This window comes from Garra rufa, chromosome 5, assembly GCF_049309525.1.
Source record: "Garra rufa chromosome 5, GarRuf1.0, whole genome shotgun sequence".
NCBI classification, from domain to species: domain Eukaryota; kingdom Metazoa; phylum Chordata; class Actinopteri; order Cypriniformes; family Cyprinidae; genus Garra; species Garra rufa.
Window position 1 is genome coordinate 41,526,881 of NC_133365.1, and position 20,128 is coordinate 41,547,008.

Below are 20,128 nucleotides of genomic sequence, written 5' to 3' on the forward strand. Positions count from 1 at the left end.
TGTCAGTGTATGCATTTTGTCACACATTTTACAATTTTTTTGTTTTACTGAAGTCCCGTGTGAAGTTCTGGATAACCAAAGCTTGATGTTAATATATAGAAAAAAAATATATAAAACAACATTCATTTTAAATAATTATAATTACAAAATATTTTTTTGAGAAAAATTATTTTTTTAAAATTATTACTATTATTATTATTAATTTAATTATTTTAGTTTATTTATTTATTGCAGTGGCAAAGTTTAACATGACAACATTCAAATATTTTAATTTGTTGTTATCCAGTGTTTTACATGTTGTACATGTCCCATGTGAAGTTCTGGATAACCAAAGCTTGATGTTAATATATAGAATAATGAATTAATTTTAAAAAGAAAAAAATTATCTAAAACAAAATTAATTTAAAGGTGCCATAGAATGCATTGATAGAATATTTTAAATTGTTCTCTGATATCTACATAGAAGGTATTTCGCATAGTAAAGGGTAAAAATTCTCCAGAAACGGTTTTACAGGTCCATTTACAACCCTAGGATTTGTCCCTAGAATGAAATGGTCTGTTATTACCTTATTTGGAAGGTTCCTGAATAATAATGAGGAGCTCTGCTCTGATTGGCTGTCTCACAGAGCAGTTCGCTCTTACACAGCTGTGAGGAAACACATGGAGGAAATATATATTTAATTAGGGAGCTCGAGCCACTATTAATATGCGGGGCATTGAAACTGCCTTTTTAAGACTCATGGTATGTCATGTCCATGTACAAAACTGTTATTATTCAACTATGCCAAGGTAAATACAGTTTTCCATTCTATGGCACCTTAAATTTTTTTTTTTTTTTTTTTTTCATTAAAAATAATCCAAAAAAGAAATGAGATATATATCTCATATATATATATATATATATATATATATATATATATATATATATACAAAAATCTAAACAGGGGATAAAGTCAGTTTCAAAATTCTTAAATTTTTTTAACATATTAGAGTCAAATGTTTTTACAGAGGGGATTTTGGGTATCTCACTTTGTCACTCCATAATTCAGAAAAAAAATTAGAACAGACAGAAAACACTATGTTTTATAAAATCAAGCAAATTAGATATGAACAAATCCCTCTGTAAAAACCTTCAGGATATAGACAGGAATAAAAATGTAAAGTTTGGTGTGTGTAAGTGCTACTGAAGTGGAGATTTATAGCTCAGTGTAGAAGAAAAAACTAACTTGGAGAAAACGGCCTTTAAAAATATTTATTGTAATTGAAATCTATTGACACAAATAGATAAAATTCTATAAAAGAAACACTTAACAGTGTCTTTTGGCTGTTTTCTTTCCACTTGTCTAAAAAATCACTTCATGAAAAACCAAAAGGCCCCAAATCTCAAACCTGACAGGTGCATGAAAAAACTGCGTTTTTGCCTGCAGTGTCTCCCCTTAAAAGAAAAAAATATATATAAAACAACATTCATTTTAAATAACTGTGATTACAAATGTTTTTTAAAATGATTAAAAAATGTATTACTTGTGGACATGAGTTTTTGCAGTGGCAGAGCCCTTTTAATTTTATTAAACCAAAAACGTAAGTAATTTTTGAGCTATAGCCTATTCCTTTTGTGTTTTGCAGTTTGTGCATTTGTGAATCAGATTACACTGTTCATGCTTTGCATTTGTCTTTATATCTCATGAAATTCAGACTGCTAACTCACAACTTGAATAAAGTTACACAGTGTGATTTTGCAAAGGATGCAGTATATTTAGTAGCAGCGCAATAAACTGAAACCAAAGAATCTAATTTGAGCTAATTTGTGGTCCTTCATGAATGAACCCCGTTTGAAAACAATAAATTCAGGTAATATTTTAGCTAATTGTAAACCTTTAATGGTACATCTAAGAGTGAATATAATCATTCTCTAAGTACCCCCCAAAAAGAAACCAATAAATGTTGCATTATCACCACTTACAAGGGTTAGTTTTTGCTCTTTGGTGTTAGATGCTGACACCTTTACACTGTATCCTCTGTTCTGCTGTGTCTTGTGTTTCTCTTCACTGTTCAGTGAGGTTGAGTCATGAAGCATAAAATGAGACGTCACTTTTCATTAGAGGACAGGAGAGAAGAACAGACAAAAAAAAACCCAGATTGCTCTGGGAGGAGAGGGTGAGAGAGAAAGAGAGGGAGGCTAAAATAGATTGGACACTGAGAGGAAGGAAAGAGAAGATTTTGTTTGTTTGTGTGTGTGTGTGTCTGTGTGTGTGTACCTGGTATTCATCACGTTGTGGGGACCAAATGTCCCCACAAGGATAGGAATACCAGTAGATTTTGACCTTGTGGGGACATTTCTCAGGTCCCCATGAGGAAACAGGCTTATAAATCATGCACAATGAGTTTTTTTGAGGAAGTAAAAGTATGCACAATCTCCTGTGAGGGCTAGGTTTAGGTGTAGGGCGATAGAAAGTACGGTTTGTACAATATAAAAACCATTACGCCTATGGAATGTCCCCATAAAACATGTAAACCCAACATGTGTGTGTGTGTGTGTGTGTGTGTGTGTGCAGGTGTGTGTGTGTGTGTGTGTGTGTGTGTGTGTGTGTGTGTGTGTGTGCAACATCTGCGTCATCAGTGTTCTTCTAATTCCTCCGTTTCTTGAAACAGACAACCGTAGCAACACACACGTTGTGTAGCCGGGCAGCAGGATCACTAAACTAAGCCTTTCGCTTGATGAGGATGAGGACAGACAGCTAGCAAGGCTAATGCACTGGAAAGTTGCGCTGAGGCAGAGATTTCTAGGTATACAAGTATAATTTGAGATTTTAATGAGATCTTAATCCGAGAAACATCCTTCCAAGAGATTAGACATCATATCCATGACTCTGTGTAGAAACAGAGTGTGTGAGACAGAAAGAGAGAGAGACAGAGGGCGAGGGAGTTATGCAGGACATGGTTTCAGGGTGAACAGAATCTGTGGCAGGCTTGTGTATTTATGAAAATCTATTTTTAATTTGGTCTTTTTTTTATTTTTCCAGTATTTGTGACACCATATCAGGTCAGCAGTGTTTGTGTGTGTGTGTGTGTGTGTGTGTGTGTGTGTGTGTGTGGGTCAGATTGTGCTATCGCTGTACTATCGCAATGTCCCGACAAGGATAACAAAACCTGAAATCACCTACACTGTGGGAAGAATACGGCTTAAAGGGACAGTTCACCTGAAATGAAAATTCTATCATTTACTCATTCTCATGTCAATCCAAATTGGTTGATTCAGTTCATAGAATAGGTCTGAATGAATCGCTCACAAACAGAACTGATCTAGTTCTCTCTGACTCACTGATTTGGTCACAAAGCGGTTAACAGCTCACTTGAAAGAACGATTATAAGTGAGTAATAATGTAAATGCCAGTCGGTTTGTCACATAAGCTATTGTTTGACTTCTGAAAACTTGTATCAAAGTCATATGCTAATTTTATGATACTTTTATGATCTTTTATGAATGCTCAAGTAACCATTCATTGTAAATTCAAGGAAAAGAGTGACCAGTATTTTTTTTAAATGTCACCTTCAGTGGTCTTTCTTTCCAAAAAAAAAAAAAAACCTAATACAGGTTTGTAACAACATGAAAGTAAGTGTGGCCTGTCCTTGAAAAAAGAGATTAAAGAAATGTTTTAAAGGAGCAGTTCGCAACTATTTTTGTGTATATTGTTTTTATAAGGCTACTGAGTCTTCATCTCATGTACACTACCAGTCAAAAGTTTTTAAACAGTAAGATTTATAGTGTTTTTTTAAGGAGCCCCTTCTGCTCACCACACCTGCATTTATTTGATCCAAAGTACAGCAAAAACAGTACAATTTTTACTATTTAAAATAATAGTTTTGAATATATTTTAAAATGTAATTTATTCCTGTGATTACAGCTAAATTTTGAGCATCCTTACTCTTCACTGTCACATGATCCTTCAGAAATCATTTTAATATGCTGAATTGCTGTTCAAAAAACATTTTTATTATTATTATTATTATCAATATTTAAAACATAATATTTGTAAATATTTTTATTTTATTTTGGGAAAGAAATTTCAGAAATTATTTTATTAATTTATTTAGCAAGAATGCTTTAAATTGATCAAAAGTGATAATTACGACATTAACAATATTTCAAAATATTTATATTTTAGATAAATGTTTTTCTTCTGAACTTTTAATTTTTCAAAGAAACCTGAAAAAATTCTACTCAGCTGTTTTCAACATAATAATAATAAAAAACAATGCAAAGTCATCTAGGTTTGGAACATCATGAGGGTAGATTATATGAGTAAATTATAACATAATTTTCACTTTTTTAACCCTTATGAAAATTGATAAGGTTAAACCATGGTTTTGTTTAGAACTACAAATACCATGGTTAAACTATGGTTAGCACAGCAAAACCATGTAGTAACCATAGTAACCATGATTTATTGGTTTTATTTGTAGTAAAACCATGGTTAATTTTCATAAGGGAAGGGAAGTTATACATTTTCTATATCTTTAATCTAAAAAGGTTTTTAAAAGTTTTAAAAGTGGAGTATATGTAACTAGCTCATTATGCAAAATGTGTGCACATTCATAGGTTTTCATTGTGCGTGTGTGAGAAAGAGAGTTTGTGAGTGTGCTCGCATCAGTTGGCTCACCTGGGAAAGCAAATGATAGGTTACATAATCAGGGCAAATAAAATCACATCAAATTCTCTCAACCAAACACACACACACACACACACACACACACACACACACACACACACACACACACACACACACACATGTTTGTTTTTGTGAATTGTGGGGACATTCCATAGACGTAATGGTTTTTATACTGTACAAACGATATTTGCTATCACCCTACACCTTCCCTACACCTAAACCTAGCCCTCACAGGAGACTGTGCATATCTTTATTCTCAAAAAAACTTATTCTGTATGATTTATAAGCCTTTTGAAAAGTGGGGACATGGGCAATGTCCTCAATGTCCTCAAGTCACCCTCTCCTTGTAATACCTATGTCATACCCATGTTATTACACCAATTTGTGTCCTGATATGTCACAAAAACAAGGTACACACACACACACACACACACACACACACACACACACACACACACACACACACACACACACACACACACACACACACACACACACACACACACACACATTCTGTGTTCCTAACTGTGTGCATCTGAATCACCCTCCTTCTCTTCCCTTCTCTTGGCTTATGTGTGTGTATCTTGGCAGTTGTGTAACAGGTCCAAATGCAGATTCATTTACGTCCTTGTGAAAACAGATTTTGTAAGTGTTTACAGTTTACTGCAATGCCTGTAATGTTGTAAAATGCAATTGGGACTGGTGCCACTAGAGGGCACACTTTGACTCTTTTTTTTATTTCACGTCACTGTAACTTTAACCCCTGAAGCTTTAAAAGCCCTATCTAGACCTTTTATAAATGCAATCACGCAGGCCGTTAACTCCGGATGCTCTGAGCCGGATGCTAATCGAATGTGAGCACAATTATCATGATTACGTTAATTGATAATAACAGGGCTTGAAGATCAAGTCATGTCTCTCTTAATGTGTGTGTTCTAGTTATGGGTAAATCAGGAGGAAAACGCCGTGGTCGAGGCTGCCGAAAGCTCCAGCGAGGTGCAGAACGGCCACGCGGAGGCCAGTCCGAACCCCAGCACCGACTGCCTGTGTTTGGGCCAGCCCACTCAGAACCGGGACCAGATGAGGGCCAATGTCATCAACGAGATCATGAGCACAGAGCGACATTACATCAAACACCTAAAGGACATCTGTGAGGTAAAATTAAAAAAAAAAAAATTTGTTCACTTCCAGAATAAAAATTTCCTTATAATTTACTCACCCCTATGTCATTCAAAATGTTAATGTCTTTCTTTCTTCAGTTGAAAGGAAATTAAGGTTTTTGAGGGAAGCATTCCAGGATTTTTCTCCACAAAGTGGACTTCTTGATCCCAGCCGAGGAATAAGGGTCTTATCTAGCATGTTTGGTCTTTTTAGACAAATTTCTAAAAAAAATACAAATTTACATACATTTTAATTGCAGAAGCATTACACAGGCAGAAATAATGTCCCAGTGTTTAAAGCGAACATGCAAAGAAAGTCAACGCTCTTTACAAAAAAAGTAAAACGACAATGTTGGATGATTTTGAGAAAGAGTTTTTCACCCTACCCTACCTTTTTGAACACTTCACAGTACACAGACAAAGAACAAACCGTGACAGACTTTTCCAGCGTGATTGCGCAATGCGTAAAGATGCACATTGCAGAGCTAATGTAAGATGTGCTCAGGATGCTCCTGATGCTCAGGAATGGCAGCAGGCAGGTGTGAGTGCATCTGCACGCACAGTGAGGCCAAGACTTTTGGAAGATGGCCTGGTGTCAAGAAGGGCAGCAAAGAAGCCACTTCTCTCCGAAAAAAAAACATCAGGGACAGATTGATCTTCTGCAAAATGTATGGCGAATGGACTGCTGAGGACTGGGGCAAAGTCATATTCTCAGATGAAGCCTCTTTCCGATTGTTTGGGGCATCTGGAAAAAGGCTTGTCCGGAGAAGAAAAGGTGAGCGCTACCATCAGTGCTGTGTCATGCCAACAGAAAAGCATCCTGAGACCATTCATGTGTGGGGTTGCTTTTCATCAAGGGAGTGGGCTCACTCACAATTTTGCCCAAAAACACAGCCATGAATAAAGAATGGTACCAAAACACCCTCCAACAGCAACTTCTTCCAACAATCCAACAACAGTTTGGTGAAGAACAATGCATTTTTCAGCACGATGGAGCACCGTGTCATAAGGCAAAAGTGATAACTAAGTGGCTCGGGGACCAAAACATTAACATTTTGGGTCCATGGCCTGGAAAGAGGCGGGTGGACAAACAAAAACCCACTAATTCTTACAAACTCCAAGAAGTGATTATGAAAGAATGGGTTGCTATCAGTCAGGATTTGGCCCAGAAGTTGATTGAGAGCATGCCCAGTCGAATTGCAGAGGTCCTGAAAAAGAAGGGACAACACTGCAAATACTGACTCTTTGCATAAATGTCATGTAATTGTTGATAAAAGCCTTTGAAACGTATGAAGTGCTTGTAATTATATTTCAGTACATCACAGAAACAACTGAAACAAAGATCTAAAAGCAGTTGAGCAGCAAACTTTGTGAAAACTAATATTTGTGTCATTCTCAAAACTTTTGGCCACGACTGTACATTTTATTTTTCAGAAAATGACAGATCGTTTTGCTAGATAAAACCCTTATTCCTCGGCTGAGATAGTGTACAGCCCTTTGAAGCTGCATTGAAACTGCAGTTTGGACCTTCAACCCATTGGTCCTCGTTGAAGTCCACTTTATGGAGAAAATTCCTGGAATGTTCTCCTCAAAAATCTTAATTTCTTTTTGCCTGATTGATATGATGACATGGGAGTGAGTAAATTATCAGAAATGTTTTATTCTAGAAGTGAACTAATCCTTTAATTGAGTTTTCTTTTAAGTTCATCTGTCTCAGATGTTTCTCATAAAATTTCTGAGGAGAAATATACATAAACTCAACTGAGACAAATGTCAACACTGTAAAAGTAAAAAACTATGATGTTTATGTAGATAGCATGGCTCAAAAAAAAAAAAAGTTTCTTGACCACCAAATCAGCATATTAGAATGATTTCTTAAGGATCATGTGACACTAAAGACTGGAGTAACGGCTGCTGAAAATTCAGCTTTGCATCACAGGTATAAATCAAAATGTATTTAAATAAAAAAACAGTTAAAGAAGTAGTTTACTTCCAGAGCAAAGATAATGTACTCACCCCGTTGTCATCCAGGATGTTCATGTCTTTCTTTCTTCAGTCATAAAGATATTATGTTTTTTGAGGAAAACATTTCAGGAATTATCCCCATATAGTGAACTTCTATGGTGCCCGTGAGTTTAAACTTTCAAAAGGCAAATTCAGTGCAGCTTCAAAGGGCTCTAAACGATCCCAGCTGAGAAAGAAAGGTCTTATTTAGCGAAACGATCCGTCATTTCCTAAAAAAAAAAATTTATTTATTTAATATATAATTTATTTATATACTTTTTAACCTCAAATGCTTGTCTTGTCTTGTAAAGGGCGTTTGACCTTCTTTTATCGTTCACTTTGTAAACACTGGGTCTGTACTTCTGCAGCAATGTAGGACGATTTTAAAGTTTTTCAACATACCCCAACTGTATTGAACCAGAGTGCACGCAGAGCTAGACAAGACGAGCACTTGAGGTTAAAAAGCATATAAAGTTTTTTGTTTTTTTTTTAAAATGACTGATCGTTTCGCTAGATAAGACCCTTATTCCTCGGCTGGGATAGTTTAGAGCCCTTTAAAACTACATTGAAACTGCATTTTGGAAGTTCAAACTCACGGGCACCATAGAACACCATTATATGATAATGATTCCTCAAATGTTTTTCTCAAAAAAACATAATTTCTTTACGACTAAAGAAAGAAAGACATTAACATCTTGGATGAAAAGGGGATGAGTACATTATCTAAATTTTGGTTCTGGAAGTGAACTACTTTAATAAATGCAGCCTTTGTGTGCAAAATGTGCAAAAAAATCTAAATAAAAAAGAAACTTTTGAATGGTAGTGTAAGTCTGTGTATGTGTTTGCGTTTTAGGGGTATCTCCGTCAGTGTAAAAAAAGAAGAGACATGTTTAACGACGATCAGCTGAAAGTGATCTTTGGAAATATCGAAGACATTTACAGATTCCAGTTGAGCTTTGTCAGAGACCTGGAGAAACAGTTTAACACGGAAGAACCTCATCTCAGCGAGATCGGACCATGCTTTTTGGAACACGTCTGTATTTAAACACAGAATATCACACATATATACACAATGAGTTGAGGATACTGACTTTTTGTATGTTCCCATGTTTTTTTTTTTACAGCAAGATGGTTTCTGGATCTACTCGGAATACTGTAACAACCACGTTGACGCCTGCATGGAACTCACACGTCTTATGCGAGATGCACGATACCAGCACTTCTTTGAAGCTTGCCGATTGGTTCAGCAGATGATCGACATCGCCATCGACGGCTACCTGCTCACACCAGTTCAGAAAATCTGCAAATACCCTCTACAGCTGGCAGAGTTACTGAAATACACAGTACAAGAACACAGGTACACACACAAATACGGTTGTGCTTACTCCAGGTGCATCGTGCAGATAATGGCGGTCGGGTCCACAAAATATATGACCGTGTAAATGACAAATTTGGAACTGACATATCTGGTTTCCACTTATCATTTTGACATCCCTCGTTTTCGCTCTTCTCCTTCGCTCATTCTTTTCCCCTTTCTCTCCCAGTGATTATCGGTACGTGGCTGCGGCGCTAGCTGTAATGAGAAATGTCACTCAGCAAATCAACGAACGCAAACGAAGGCTTGAGAACATCGACAAAATCGCCCAATGGCAAGCCTCTGTACTGGATTGGGAGGTCTGTGGCTAAAGGTTTTCAGAAAAGTTAATTAGCAGGATAAAAAGGAGAGCAAAGGCATAGCTGAACATGAAGTATAAGAATAACAATGTGCAGTGAATGGTAAAACAGTTTGCACTACAAACCAGCGTGTTCATAATTAAGATAATACATATAGAATGGTAAACACAACCATTTCCAATGGTTTGTACAGCTAAAAATAGCTGGATGTGGATGAGTTATTTTCCTTTTTCAAGAGGAGAATTTTTCTACACAAATTCCAATCAAAGATGCATGTTATTGATGTATTTGAGAACTGAATATTGAGACGTGAGCACATCAGAGCCTCAGTGGTGTCAGATGAAATGATTAATTTGTTATTGTGCGTGTGTGTGTGCAGGGTGAGGATATTCTGGACAGGAGCTCAGAGCTTGTGTACACTGGGGAGATGTCCTGGATATATCAACCATACGGCCGCAGCCAAACCAGAATCTTCTTCCTATTCGACCATCAGATGGTTCTCTGCAAGAAGGTGAGAGAAAGAAGGAAAGAAGATAGATAGATAGATAGATAGATCCTGTTTTTCATTCTTGAGGTGTACAGATCTTTGAAGGAAGTTAGCAGGCAGCTGATGATATTCTCAGCACATTACACTCTGTAATTTTCACTTTGAGAGCAAAGATGCAGAACCGAGCCAGACAGGCATGCAGAAGCAAATAACTGATTCAATTATGGTAGTGTAGCACAACTGAAGGTTTGTGATTTGGATTCTAGCTGGAGGTAGAAGCCTTTTTTGTTTTAACTGTCCTCCAAACACCCTTAAGCTCAAAGCATGTGGCCCATTTTTAGTCTCTCCACGAAGGTGCAAAAACAGCTCTCTTCAGCACCATCATGCACAGACAATTCAGCAACACAAAACAGAAAATTTGCACCTGTTTCTCACAAAATGGTATGATGTTACCCAGACCAGCCATTTATCAGCTAATCAGTCCAATCAACACAGTATTTTGCACAAACAGCAAGGAGTCTTTCTGTTTATATCCATTTACTAATTGTTGAAAAAGTATTTTAATGAACATGCTAAACAGACTGGAGTGCAATTACTATAATCTCTGAATTGCTCTAAAAAATAGGTAACATACAGTACTGTGCAAAGGTTTTAGGCCACTAGTATTTTCACCAACAAAATATGGTTTTAAGTCAGTTATTATTTCTATCTTTTGCTGTAGTGTGTCAGTAGGAAATATCAGTTTACATTTCTAAATATTCATTTTGCCAATAATTTTTACAATGTATATACAATGTATTTTTGGCTATTGCTACAAATATACCCCAGCGACTTAAGACTGGTTTTGTGCTCCAGGGTCACATATGTCTAGATTACAGACATACCCTTAAAGTCTCTCCGCCTTTCACAGGATCTCATTCGCCGTGATATTCTCTACTACAAGGGTCGGATTGACATGGATCGATATGAGGTCATTGATGCAATCGATGGCAGAGATGATGATTTTAACGTTAGCGTGAAGAACGCCTTCAAACTGGCCAACAGGGACACAGACGAGATCCATCTGTTTCTGCCCAAAAAGCTGGAGGAGAAAATCCGTTGGCTTCGGGCGTTTCAAGAGGAAAGAAAGATGGTTCAGGAAGATGAGAAAATTGGTGAGAATTTTCACACTGCAAACAGTTGACAATTTAGCCATTATGCATTCTCATGTCATTTCAAAGTTAAACTGTATGCTTTTAATTTTTATATTTAACACAAAATAAGTATTTTAAAGAATTTGTATGCCAGTCTTTTTGACCATACAAGTTTAGTCACCAATCTTATTGTTATTGCTGGGCAATAAGCAGGTATAAATGGTGAACTGGTTTGAATTAGGCACACTGTGATTTAAAAAAAATGGTATACCGGTAAATGTGGCTAAGCAATGTAGACAGCTTTGTCCTTTGAGAGAGAATCCTTGTTAACTGCATACTAATGGTTGGAGAACTTTTAGAACTATTAATAACACACAGCTAATTATTTAACTGGGCAAATAAACCAACTGTAAATGGTCGTTAACGGAAGCCAGAGACAGAGCCAAAGAGGAAAAAATACTGTAGCAGGCAGATGAGCTTACTGTTTATGATAAACAAAATATTTCGTAAAAATCCTAAATACTGAATTTGGGTGAGGGTTTATATGAATGTATCAGATGAATGGACTGTCTTCAGAATGTATTATGTATTATAAAAAACTTGATAATCCATAAACCCACAAGAAATCTAAGAAAAGAAAAACTGCCCAGCACCTCTCATAGTGATTTAATTTTTGTTTTATTCCTCACACAAAGCTATCAAACCTTTACTCTGAATATTGTCTGTTTTGTCCTTTAGGGTTTGAAATCTCAGAGTATCAGAAGAGGCAAGCTGCCTTGACCGTTAGGAGAGTCACCAAACAGAAAGGTAACTTGGATGTTCTTAGAAGTTGTTGTGTCTCACATCTTGGTTGTACGATGGCTGCTTTAGACAAAAAAAAAAAAAAATATATATATATTTTTGCATAACATAATTGCTGTTACCATGGTGAAAAAGTGCCTGCTGAGAAAATATGTGACCCTGGACCACAAAACCAGTCTTAAGTAGAGGTCGACCGATATTGGTTTTTACCGATACCGATAGCTAGGTTGGACCACACTGGCCGATACCGATTAATTAACCGATAGTTTTTGAAAATGGATACTGAACAGCATTAAAAATTAGTGATCTACTTTTTTTTATATACTAAACCATACTTTGTAAATGAATAAAAATATTATTTATTATATATTGATAATTAAAGTTATTTCATAGTTCATTAATGTTGACAAATTATCAGTAAATGTTGAAATTAACACACTCTAACAAGGAACAACACTTCTATTCTACAGCTTTCATTAATCTTAGTTGATGTTACAAATGGACTCATTGTCATCTTTACATTTTAACAATATGTAAAATTGCAGGTTCTATGCTTTTTGTTTATATTTGCCATCTTAAAATTACGATTCAATTTAATTACGATTTTCAATATTAACTAAATATAACCATGCGTCACATTCTCAGTTTTCAATGCACATGGCACCATTTTCATATACATTTTATATAAAATTTATTTTGTGCAAAATTGACTTTATTTATTTTTTTATTATATAAGCAGGCTACTTTTTTAAAACATTTACTTATTTAAAACAAGCGTTCTTTAAGTGTCGGCAAGTTTACAGAAAATAGTTATTGTTTTTTTATTTTTCGTTTGATTATTACTGATGAGATCACAGACAGTCGCTGCTTTAACCGGCTGCATTCAAACGAATGCACAGATTTATTTCGATGTATCAGATGTTTTGTCCTGCTCTGAAAACATAACTGACTGTGTGTACATCGAAAGTATTCGAAAATCCATGTTCATTTAACCTCATCTGCAAACAAGCTTTTTAAGACGAACAGACACAAAGAGAAACTGAAAGTCCGTCAGTGCGCGAGTTTAGTGCATCTAATAGTACTGCATTACAAACGGCAGAAATGAAGGCATATCTAAAGTAAAACATTGCGATTGAAATCTCACACTGTCAAACAATGCACACGTAGCTCACAGTGCAAATTCTGTGCAAGGAAGCCTGCCGCGTTTCTGGCGCGCACACGTGCCATGTGCGGGAAAAACACAAGCTCAACCGGACAAAAGTGCAGCGCTGCGTTGCGCGGACAACTCGCAGGTATCTCTCTCTCTCACACACACACAAGACGCGTCGCGTGTAGTTCAAGCAGAAATCTAAAACAGTTTATTTAATCACCAAACGGGCAAATGTTTACCTCCAGAAAGATAAAAAAAAACAGCAAAGGTTAGTCTAGACAGATTAAACGGAAAGAGAAAGTACAATCTATATCGTTAATTGCAGCCATTTCAGAAACAATTTCTTTTCTGTTTTACATTTATGTTTAAATATTATTTGTTTGTGTTTTGTTTCAGTTTAATATATTAATTACGAAAGAAGTTTGTGTTATTTGTAAATGTCGGACGTGGTATGAATTGGACGAAAATACGCCGGGAGAATTGGAGAGAGTCAGACACAATTTTTGAAGTTCGTTTTTATTTGTGGAAAATCCCTCCTTAAACGAATTTCGTTTTGTATAATTTTTATCTTTATTTTTAATATACATTTTTGTTAATCAGTTATTAAAATCAAATAAGAACAGGAAAATGGCATTGTGAAATAAAGTGCGTAACAAGATGCAAGCCTATGCTTTAAGGGCCTGAAGAAAAGGCTAAAACATAAATTATAGTTCTATATGAAGCATACAGACATTAGCGCTACAGAAATACAAATATTTTGCTGAAATGCACAATACTCAATGTTCCAGCCCAGGGTCAAGTCTTTATGAACATTAACAATGATTTTGGACAGATATGATGTAATGTAAAACTATGGCGCGCTGTGACTCGGCAGGATTCTGTCGGCTGAATGAACACAGTTTGCTTTCTCATGTCATGTCTTTAAATCTACAAATTTGCTGGCTAAAAATATGACTATAAATCAATACAAATATATGGTAACAATCCTGACATTAAACATTGGTCTGTGGCTTAACCTCTACTCTAAGACAGCGGAGCATGAGCGCTTCAGCAAAGAACGCAACCCGGAAAAACTATCGGCAAGGGTTTTTGCCGATAACCGATAGTTCGGCCAATCAACTATCGGTGCCGATTAATCGGCAAAACCGATAGATCGGTCGACCTCTAGTCTTAAGTCGCTGGGGTATATTTGTAGCAATAGCCAAAAATACATTACATGGGTCAAAATTTTTGATTTTTCTTTTATGCCAAAAATCATTAGGAAATTAAGTAAAGATCATGTTCCATGAAGATTTTTTGTAAAATTCCTACTGTAAACATATCAAAATGTAATTTTTGATTAGTAATATGCATTGTTAAGAACCTAATTTGGACAACTTTAAAGGTGATTTTCTCAGTCTTTTTGATTTTTTTGCATCCTCAGATTTCTGATTTCAAATAGATGTATCTCAGTCAAATATTGTCCTATCCTAACAAACCATACATCAATAGAAAGCTTATTTATTGAGCTTTCACATGATGTATAAATCTCAGTTTTGTCAAATTTAACCTTATGACTGGTTTTGTGGTCCAGGGTCACATATAAGTAAATTGATACAAATTGGAATTAATTTGTGGTTTTTAGAAAATGACAGATTGTTTTGATTGTGTAGAGCCCTTTTGTCTTGTTTCCACCGAGCAGTACGGGTCAGTACAGTGCAGTATGGTACGATTCTTAAGTGTCAGTTTTTAATGAACAATAACAGCTATTATAAAAGTATAAGTACAAAGTATACAAGGCTTATATAAGAGGAAATAAAAACAAAATCAAACAATTCAGTCAGACGTCTGCTACAACGTGCTCAGCCAAAATGAAATGACTAGGAACAAATAATAGATTTATGAGACCAACGATTGCCTGTTAGATATAACCAGGGTGCGATTTGCCGGGGGGGATGGGGGGGATTTCCCCCCCTCTGATCTATGCATCCATGCGTCTGCTGAATTATTTTTATCCACGTTGGGGATAAAACGTCTCGCGAAGCCGCTCCTACGTCCCGATCTAAATCAAATTATTCACAATGCGCGCTTTAAAGTCGTCTGAATCAAATGGTTCGCCATACGCGTTTTGAAGTTGATCGTTCTGAATCAAATGATTCGCGATCCGATTGGAGCGATTCGAAACACTGAATCTTTTTGCGACACAGCTAGTGGTTTACTGATTCGGAGTTTGAAAAAAAAAAAACTGTTGATACTTTGCTCACATTCTCTATAAAATGTATTCGTTGTTTGAAAATAAATCATTACTAATAATAGGCCTAACTTACGATGTTTTATTAAATTGTGATCACATAATACAGCTTCCGTCGTATTAAAAACATTTCATGACCTTCATTATCTGGTTCTTGCCTAAAAGGACGGGTATATAATGCACGTTGTTAAAGGTCCCATATTGTACACATTTCTGGAGGTTTATTTTAGTTGTTGATGTCCTTAAGAATATATATTTGCGGTATAAGTGCCAAAATCCATCTCAATATATTTTTACAGCTCCTTTTTTAGGAGCTCTGTCAAAAACAGGTCGATTTTGGCCCATCTAATTAATATTCATGAGCCTCTCTTCTGATTGGCCTGTTGTTTTCTGAGTGACGCACAGCCAAGCCAATCACAGGTAACTACGGTCATGTATGCCGTGTACCACTGCGTCCGTAAAAAAAGTCACTCGTGACGTGTGCGTGACCATACGGTTTTCCGACTGTCCGAATTCGCACCGTGTACGGCCGCCTTTATGCGTGTATTTACCGGAATCGCTGTGTGAAAGAGGCTGAAGTTGATGTGCCACTGGTCTCTTATATTCACGTTGTTCTGAAGCCTGTGCAATGATCGTAGCTTGACATCTATTGACTGAACAGGGTTTTCTCCACTTGTTTTCGTGTTGTTGTTGCTCAATAATGGAATGGATGCGTTGTTGTCTGGGTTTGACAAAAGGAGGGTGGGACGGTGGTTGGCGCTCGGGGCGGTGACTTGAGTCGATCGGACGTCACATCGTTACGGAAGTCACAGCGGTTTGTGAAAATGAACAGCTACTTTAAGCAGGCTGTGTGCAGTTTACTGTGGATTGACTGTTTTGAAACTCATATGGTAGTTACATAGCCCCTAGACCTCAGTTATCATGAAAAAAGCCAGGAAATTTCGATTTTGACAATATGGGACCTTTAACAGATTACACTAACAGTTTGGTCAACCTCTGCCTATGGAGAGAGAAAAGTTTTCAAAAGCATCCCCCCCTCTGGTTTTTTCACAAATCGCACCCTGGATATAACGTTACCCAAAACAAATTGTATCTCATGTTTAATCACTACAGAGACATAAGAGCCAGCGGCAAATGTCAGAAGGACTAGCCGAGCTAAGGCTGCTCTAGGCGGGATACGTGAGCACTGAGCGCCCAGTGATCACCTGGAGCTCACATCCCCGAAATCGCATAGCAAATTTTCAAATAGGCGCTATCTTTATAAATAAACCACAGATTTTAGTTTTAAACAACTACATTCTCACCTGAAAAACTCTTAAAACTACATTTCATGATACAATAGCAGTAATATTTTGAAAATTATGCAGGTTTTGGGCAATGACTGTTGTCATTTCACAAGTCAAGAACAGAAGAGAGCACATATTGAGAAATGGCTATTGACTGCGTGAAAGTATACAATTATAAAATACACTGTTCTATATTGTTTGTGTCTGATGTAAATATGCCCAACACACATGAACAGCATAGTGGAACGAGTAAAGTAGACGCTTTATCCCCTTGTAGCATGCACAAGTGACAATTCTAGTCAACCAATCAACATTCTGCAGTGTGTTTAACTCCACTCTTTTGGTACTCTTTTGCTAGGTACCGCAACAGAAGGGTACCAAGAAAGTGGTACGGTACGGTTTGCTATTTTGGTACCATTCAAAACTTCTGACAATGGAAACGAAAATAATTGTGATCGTACTGTACTGAACCGTGCCGCTCGGTGGAAATGAGCCATTTGAAGCTGCATTGAAAGTGCAGTTTGGACCTTCAACCCGTGGTCTCCCATTAAAGTCTATTACATGGAGAAAAATCCTGGAATGTACTAAATTATCAGGAAATTTTTATTCTGGAAATGAACTAATCTTTGTGTCTGTCTGCTCAGGTGTGGGTCGGTCAGGCCCTCCAGCGTACCCACCTCCACTGGACCCCATGAACCCCGGGCAGTACCTCCTCCCTGACGGCTACGGGCAAGCGGACGGATACGAATACGAGCCCAAACGCAGCACATCTCCTTTCTGGCAGAACTTCAGTCGGTTAGCTCCCTTTAAAAAATAGAACACACATCCACCAGGGGTCGGATATACACCAGCCTCTGTATACTTGGAAAAGCACTATTCTACTTAAGATACATCTGCGGGACTTGAGGAGGACCGACACACACACAATCTACAGGAGAGAGGACGGACCTCGCTTTACTGGGGTTTACCAGGCGTATTTCTTTTACTGGGGTTACGGGGACACCTTGCTGGGCTGGCTGCACTGAATACTGCACACGACATGTTGAAATTCACAGAAGAGAAAAAAACGTCACGCACACACAAAATATACACTTTATCCCTCAGCACTCTCTTTTTAGAGAGGTTTTAAATGATGAAATATGGAAAATCATTTACGATTTCTTCTTCTCTATACAAATCAGAAAGTGAATTTCCACCGTTTGAAGCACTAAACCACCTGTAATGACTCTTGCTCTCTAGCGCCGCCCTGGTGTTCCTCCGTGCACTGTGACTATTCGGGGCATTCTCTCTCACCCAATCTCTCTTTTTCTCTCTCGATCTCATTCTCCACATTATCACGTGTTTTTCCAACAGTCTGGTCAAAGCTGAAGATTTTTTTTTTCCTGGACAATTTCTCCTTGAATGGAACCTGCTGCACTCTTTGGTTCGTTTTGCATGAGATTCAGTTCATCGCAGGTGTTTTTATTTGTGTAATTCTATTCGTACGGGTCTCAAAGAACAGCGGATCACGATCAGCAAATTTGTCACGCGAGTTGCTTGCACCGATCACGGTCTACTACAGCTTTGACATTCATAGAAATCTACAATCAATCAAACTAAAAGTCGTGTTGGTTTGCTGGAGCCTTTAGGAACCCTGATCAAACCACAGACCAGAGATATCCGAAGGAGGAACTGTTTTGCTCTGAACAGTGGACCTCTGTAGCGTGTTTACGTCAGAGCCTCGTTTATCCTGAGGTCTCGGTCTTGGCTTCACCATTGTTTCCTCTCTCCCGTCATAAGTGCAATCCGACAGAAGACCGGAAAAGCTAAAAAAAAAAAGTAATAATGCCACTTCTGAGCCCTGTCTTCATTTTATGGGGAATGATACCCGGACCAGGACGACTTTAATCCTGCTGATCAACCTCGTAATGACGTGCCAATTCATCTCTAACATGCCAAAATAGTCTGGTTGCCAAATTTTCCTCTAACAGGTGCATTGGCATGTGCGAATGCCAACCCCATGAGCTGGTACCCCGCCATGTGACTTCTCAGGCGAAAATTAAGTCAGTGAAATTTGGTTATCGCTGCTAGGATTAGCATGACATAGCGTTTCAGTTTTTTTTTTCTCTTTTATTTTGGGTTGTTTTTGGTTCTCTCTCTCTATATATACAGTATATATATATATATATATTTATTTTTTCCCAAATTAAAGGGACTTGTGCAAAATTTTAATTTATGGTATATTCGCGTTTTGTCTGATAACTTTCAAAGGATAGTATTTAGTCCAATCACAATATTTAAAGTATTGCTATAAAACATTATTTATTCTATTAAAGTGTGATTTTCCTTTTTTTCCATCTTGATCCTCTTTCTATATTTTAAAAGCTTCTGCTGGAGTGTTAAAGACCCTTTTAGGGCATAAAAAAATGCAAGAGGACAGTATGGAAGAAATATGTCACACATGTGTACTAAGTGCCACATGAAACTATTATTATGTTACAAAGGAAAATATCAGTTTAATATTTTTGATTCGGTGATCTGATTGAAATAACATTATATCATTATTTCATAATAAACTTCATTATGGAGAAAACAGAGTTGAAATTAGTATGTTTCCTCTGGTCTCGTTTTATTATTCATTTTATCATCTGTTTGCTAAACACAGTGATACTGGTTTCATTTTGACCATTTTAGTGGCTAATTCAAATGAACTACAACATAAATAAGCAAAGAAGGTTTCAAACATATAACAGATATACACCACAATGAAGACTGGAGTAATGGATGCTGAAAAATCAGCTTTGACATGACTATATATCCAAATACACTTCCAAGATTTTTTAATGTTTTTTAAAGAAGTCTCCTCTGCTCACCAAGCCTGCATTTATTTGATCCTAAGTTTGAAATATTTTTGCTATTTAAAATAACTTTTCCATTTGAATATATTTTAAAATGTAATTTATTCCTGCGATTTCAAAGCTAGATTTTTACCATCATTACTCCAGTCCCATGATCCTTCAGAAATCATTCTAATATTCTAACTTGCCTTTAAAAAAACATTTATTATTATTACTATGTTGAAAACAGCTGAGTATAATTTTTTCAAGGTTCTTTGATGAATAGAAAGTTCAGAAGAACAGCATTTATCTCAAATAGAAATCTTTTGTAACATTATAAATATCATCACTTTTGATCAATTTAAAGCATCCTTGCTAAATAAAAGCTTTCATTTCTATAATTTATTTCCCAATAAATAAATAAATAAAATACTAATGACTCCACGCTTTTGAATGGTATAGTGTATAATGTTACAAAGGCTTTTTCAGATTAAAAAAACCCATGAAAACCTGAAAAAAACTACTCAACTGTTTAAAATAATGATAATAATAATAATGTTTCTTGAAACAGCAAATCAGCATATTAGAATGAGTTATGAAGGATCTTGTGACACTGAAGACTGGAGTAATGATGCTGAAAATGTTGCTTTGATCACAGGAATAAATGACATTTTAAATTATATTCAGATAGAAAACAGTTATTTTAAATCATAAAAA

At 36.6% G+C, this 20,128-nt stretch overlaps 1 protein-coding gene across 2 annotated transcripts in view; it reads left to right on the forward strand.

The window, feature by feature from the left end:
- Positions 1-19,155, forward strand: part of arhgef9a (Cdc42 guanine nucleotide exchange factor (GEF) 9a) — a 39,463-nt gene extending 20,308 nt beyond the window's left edge. For both annotated transcript variants that reach the window (XM_073839810.1, XM_073839811.1), the window contains 8 exons: positions 5,610-5,825; positions 8,688-8,867; positions 8,959-9,191; positions 9,379-9,508; positions 9,888-10,019; positions 10,906-11,149; positions 11,867-11,935; positions 17,240-19,155. In XM_073839810.1, the coding sequence (XP_073695911.1) occupies positions 5,610-5,825; positions 8,688-8,867; positions 8,959-9,191; positions 9,379-9,508; positions 9,888-10,019; positions 10,906-11,149; positions 11,867-11,935; positions 17,240-17,412 (1,377 nt within the window). In that variant the 3' untranslated portion in view covers positions 17,413-19,155. The remainder of the gene's footprint in view (positions 1-5,609; positions 5,826-8,687; positions 8,868-8,958; positions 9,192-9,378; positions 9,509-9,887; positions 10,020-10,905; positions 11,150-11,866; positions 11,936-17,239) is intronic.
- Positions 19,156-20,128: the final 973 nt, after the last annotated feature.